General features: G+C 42.5%; 1 protein-coding gene across 1 annotated transcript in view; it reads right to left on the reverse strand.

The window, feature by feature from the left end:
• The window catches only part of itga4 (integrin alpha 4), a 108,295-nt gene that overhangs the window by 84,505 nt on the left and 17,790 nt on the right, over positions 1–6,000 (reverse strand). The window contains exon 4 of the mRNA XM_056289679.1: positions 811–943. Within this exon, the coding sequence (XP_056145654.1) occupies positions 811–943 (133 nt within the window). The remainder of the gene's footprint in view (positions 1–810; positions 944–6,000) is intronic.

Consider the following 6,000-nt stretch of genomic DNA (forward strand, 5'->3'; position numbering starts at 1 on the left):
GAGAGACAGAGGGAGAAACAGACAGACAGTGGGAGACACAGACAGACCGAGGGAGAGACCGAGGGAGAGACAGAGGGAGAGACAGACAGACAGACAGACAGACCGAGGGAGAGACCGAGGGAGAGACAGAGGGAGAGACAGACAGACAGACAGACAGACAGACCGAGGGAGAGACCGAGGGAGAGACAGACAGACCGAGGGAGAGACAGAGGGAGAAACAGACAGACAGTGGGAGACACAGACAGACCGAGGGAGAGACAGACAGACAGACAGACAGACAGACAGACAGACAGACAGACAGACAGACCGAGGGAGAGACAGAGGGAGAGACAGAGGGAGAGAGACGATTAGATGCAAAAGCTGTACAAAGAGAAGGAACATAGAAAGTGTATCTTACATGGACCACTCAGACAACCATTTGATCTGCCACTCCACTGGCTCGGCAACCAATCAACCAATCAGCCAATTAATTACCCAATTAATCACTCAATCCCCAAGTTGAGCTCAGAGCTGTGCAAGTGCGCTTGTGCGTGCATGCGCGTGTGTTTGTGTGTCTGTGTGCGTGTGTGCATGCATGCACGTGTATGTGTGTGTGTGCATGTCTGTGAGTGAGTGCGTGCATATGCGTGCATGTGTGTGCGGTGTGTGTCTGTGTGCATACGTGTGTGCATGTGTGTTTGTGCGTGTGCGTGCATGTGTGTGTGTGTGTGTTTGTGTGTATGTATGGTGTGTGTATGTCTGTGTGCATGCATGCATGTGTGTGTGTTTTGTGTGTTTGTGTGTATGTGTGGTGTGTGTGTGTGTGTGTACCTCGGTAACAAGGGATGAGGGGTGTGATCTGTGTCAGCTGGTTTCCGTAGTGATAACACACTCCGTAGGGAAGCTTGTTGTGCTGAGAGTCTTTGTTGGAATAAAATACGTTCTTCCACCGATGACCACATGCCTAGAAAACCACACAACACACACACACACACACACACACACACACACACACACACACACACACACACACACACCATACATGACATGTGACGGACTGGGTGATCTACATTTTGATTGACAGCCTCTTTGAAGATGCAATCCAGTGACTTTAATTCATTATAAACCGCTCGTTAAACCTCCGATGTGCTGTAAGGTAAACAAACACACTAACAAGGCTTGGACTGATGAGACATTTATAAACCACCCACTAACCCTCTTCTGTAAGTTACATGTCTCCACCTCTGCACAAGAGTCATGTAGAGTCATGTTGTCATCTAGAGTCATGTAGAGTCATGTTGTCATCTAGAGTCATGTAGAGTCATGTAGAGTTATGTAGCGTTATGTGGTGTCATGCAGAGTCAGGTAGAGTCATCTAGAGTCATGTAGTCATGTTGTCATCTAGAGTCATGTAGAGTCATATTGTCATCTAGAGTCATGTAGAGTCATGTTGTCATCTAGAGTCATGTAGAGTCATGTTGTCATCTAGAGTCATGTAGAGTCATGTAGAGTTATGTAGCGTTATGTGGTGTCATGCAGAGTCAGGTAGAGTCATCTAGAGTCATGTAGTCATGTTGTCATCTAGAGTCATGTAGAGTCATGTTGTCATCTAGAGTCATGTAGAGTCATGTTGTCATCTAGAGTCATGTAGAGTCATGTTGTCATCTAGAGTCATGTAGAGTCATGTAGAGTTATGTAGCGTTATGTGGTGTCATGCAGAGTCAGGTAGAGTCATCTAGAGTCATGTAGTCATGTTGTCATCTAGAGTCATGTAGAGTCATGTTGTCATCTAGAGTCATCTAGAGTCATGTTGTCATCTAGAGTCATGTAGAGTCATGTTGTCATCTAGAGTCATGTAGAGTTATGTAGCGTTATGTGGTGTCATGCAGAGTCAGGTAGAGTCATCTAGTCATGTAGTCATGTTGTCATCTAGAGTCATGTAGAGTCATGTTGTCATCTAGAGTCATGTAGAGTCATGTTGTCATCTAGAGTCATGTAGAGTCATGTTGTCATCTAGAGTCATGTAGAGTCACGTTGTCATCTAGAGTCATGTAGAGTCATGTAGAGTTATGTAGCGTTATGTGGTGTCATGCAGAGTCAGGTAGAGTCCTCTAGAGTCATGTAGTCATGTTGTCATCTACAGTCATGTAGAGTCATGTTGTCATCTAGAGTCATGTAGAGTCATGTTGTCATCTAGAGTCATGTAGAGTCATGTTGTCATCTAGAGTCATGTAGAGTCATGTTGTCATCTACAGTCATGTAGAGTCATGTTGTCATCTAGAGTCATGTAGAGTCATGTAGAGTCATGTAGAGTCATGTTGTCATCTACAGTCATGTAGAGTCATGTTGTCATCTAGAGTCATGTAGAGTCATGTTGTCATCTAGAGTCATGTAGAGTCATGTTGTCATTTAGAGTCAGAGTCATGTTGTCATCTAGAGTCATGTAGAGTCCTGTTGTAATTTAGAGTCATGTAGAGTCATGTTGTCATCTAGAGTCATGTAGAGTCATGTAGAGTCATGTAGAGTCATGTTGTCATCTAGAGTCATGTAGAGTCATGTTGTCATCTAGAGTCATGTAGAGTCATGTAGAGTCATGTTGTCATCTAGAGTCATGTAGAGCCATGTAGAGTCATGTTGTCATCTAGAGTCATGTAGAGTCATGTTGTCATCTAGAGTCATGTAGAGTCATGTAGAGTTATGTAGCGTTATGTGGTGTCATGCAGAGTCAGGTAGAGTCATCTAGATTCATGTAGTCATGTTGTCATCTAGAGTCATGTAGAGTCATGTTGTCATCTAGAGTCATGTAGAGTCATGTAGAGTCACGTTGTCATCTAGAGTCATGTAGAGTCATGTTGTCATCTAGAGTCATTTAGAGTCATGAAGAGTCATGTAGAGTCATGTTGTTATCTAGAGTCATGTAGAGTCATGTTGTCATCTAGAGTCATGTAGAGTCATGTTGTCATGTAGAGTCATGTAGAGTCATGTAGAGTCACGTTGTCATCTAGAGTCATGTTGTCATCTAGAGTCATGTAGAGTCATGAAGAGTCATGTAGAGTCATGTTGTTATCTAGAGTCATGTAGAGTCATGTAAAGTTATGTAGAGTCATGAAGAGTCATGTATGTGGTGTCATGTAGCATGTAGTCATGTAGAGGCCTCTAGAGTCATGTTGTCACTAACAAGGCTTGGACTGATGAGACATTTATACACCACCCACTTACCCTCTTCTGTAAGTTACATGTCTCCACCTCTGCACAAGAGTCATGTAGAGTTATATGGTGTCATGCAGAGTCATGTAGAGTTATGTAGAGTTATGTAGAGTCATGAAGAGTCATGTATGTGGTGTCATGTAGCATGTAGTCATGTAGACGTGTAGAGGCCTCTAGAGTCATGTGCCATGCTTTACTTGGAAATTGCTTCCACTGTTGTCTAACATATCCTACTTCAGCTGCAACTCATTGTGAAGGCAGGTAAGAGCAAGCTTATGTTGTTTACCAACTCGGCATAGGCCACACAACATCCCGTCGGTGGTCATTCTCGATGGAAGTGAGCTAGAGGTTGTTAACTCATGAATTCTGGGTGTTTTCATTGATGAGTCCTTCACTTTTAAGTCACATGTGCAGTACCTGGTGAACAAACTGAAACTAAACTGGGTTTGTATTTTAGAAATTAGCTGTGTTTTTCTTTTAAAGTAAAAAAGTGACTTGCTGCTGTCACTTTTTCACCTGTGTTGGACTACGGTGGTCTTCATCATGTGCACGCCTCTGCCCACAGTCTTCACATGGTGGACACAGCTTACCATGCTTCCTTGAGGTTCATTACCAGTTGTAAAGCTCTGACTCACTACTGCGAGTTCTACTCTTGGGTAGGATGGCCTGCTCTGGCCACTGGTAGGCACTTAAATTTGGACACCTAGAGTTGGGCATCGAGAACTGGTTCCAAGTCAGAACCGGTTCCACAATACCGATTCCAATCAAATTATTAAGAAATCTCAATTTCAATTCTGCTCATCGGTTTTTAAACAAATTTTACTCATGCTAATATTAGATCCGTCTGCGCAGCTGTGCCTATAGTTATGCGAGTTTAATGCATGCATGTCTTCCCAACTCCTAAGCGACACACTGGTGCTTTCTGGACCAGACGATGCTGCCATACAGTTTGTTTTTCTTTTGTGGGAAGATCGATAAGAGTAGCCAGCGCACCAGTCTGGGTAGAGCCGGGCACCATCACGGAGTACAGCAAGTGGTCAAAAGTGTGGCTTCAATTTGATTAAAAACATGATGAGTCGGCCTAGTGCCAACAGAGGATGCACTACTAACATGACAAAACACCTGCACCAGCGTGGTTTAAAAATCAACGAGTGTACCGTGTTTTTTTTTAATTCTTTATTTTTCACAGCAGTATATACTCGGCTGTTCAGGTCTTTTTTTCACTTACAAGAGAAAGTAAAAAACAAAAAAAACAAAAAAATATATATATAAAGGAAAATAACATACAATTTGGGTGAGGTAAAGTGTGTCCATAAGACTCTATACGGGAGAGAGGTGATATGAGGGTTCCCAGTTTGTGGTGGGAGAGTGTGAAGGTTCCTAGTGCGTGGTAGGGAAAAGGAGTGTGAGGGTAGAGAGAGAGGGTGTATTAAAATGTCATTAATTCAATATCTCTTCAAAATCTGGCTGTAAGGGCCTCACATATTTGACCCACTTGGTCCTGAATTTAATGAACTTATTTTTCTGAAGACGGAGGGAAAAAGTCATCTTTTCCACAACATAAATGTCATTTACTATATCTATACTATATTACTGAAGAAATGACAGACGATGACGATATTTATAGTCAATGCCGCATGATGTATGCACAAGCAAACACTCTGTCACGCACGTTTGGTATGTGTTCAGTTAGTGTGAAGATGTCTCTGTTCAGAGCATTTTGTACAACACTCTATACTGCCCCCCTGTGGTCACACTACATATTGTACAACACGATACTGCACACCTGTGGTCACACTACATATTGTACAACACTCTATACTGCACACCTGCGGTCACACTACATATTGTACAACACTCTATACTGCACACCTGTGGTCACACTACATATTGTACAACACTCTATACTGCACACCTGAGGTCACACTACATATTGTACAACACTCTATACTGCACACCTGTGGTCACACTACATATTGTACAACACTCTATACTGCACACCTGCGGTCACACTACATATTGTACAACACTCTATACTGCACAACTGAGGTCACACTACATATTGTACAACACTCTATACTGCACACCTGTGGTCACACTACATATTGTACAACACTATACTGCACACCTGTTGTCACACTACATATAGTACAACACTATACTGCACACCTGTGGTCACACTACATATTGTACAACACTATACTGCACACCTGTGGTCACACTACATATTGTACAACACTATACTGCACACCTGTGGTCACACTACATATTGTACAACACTCTATACTGCACACCTGTTGTCACACTACATATTGTACAACACTCTATACTGCACACCTGTGGTCAAACTACAAAAAGCAAGCTTACAGAGGCTTATAATGATGCCATGAGAATACTGCTGAAAAGACCTAGATGGTGTAGTGCAAGGGAAATGTCTGTGGCTGCAGGAGTCAGTACCTTTCAGGCTCTTCTAAGAAAGCTCATGTATAAATTTATTTGCCGGCTTAATGACTGATAATGTAATCATCAACAGTTTGACTAATATAACATTCAGTGCCACACACTACCAATCCCGGCAGTGGGACCACTGGTATAGCTGCCTTCTTTTAACACACTGACTTGTTCCATTGATGTTATTTTATTGTGTTTACTCTGTGTATTGTCTGGTGTTTGTCTGTTACCCATTTGTCTTTGTCTGTTATGGACCCTGAGTCAGCAATAAAGTTTTGAATTGAATTGAATTGAATATACACCTGTATTGTGGGGGTTTAGGAGGTAACCAGCACTTTGTGAGTGCTTTTTTACCAGTACATG

Source organism: Lampris incognitus, chromosome 11 (assembly GCF_029633865.1).
Source record: "Lampris incognitus isolate fLamInc1 chromosome 11, fLamInc1.hap2, whole genome shotgun sequence".
Classification (NCBI taxonomy): Eukaryota; Metazoa; Chordata; class Actinopteri; order Lampriformes; family Lampridae; genus Lampris; species Lampris incognitus.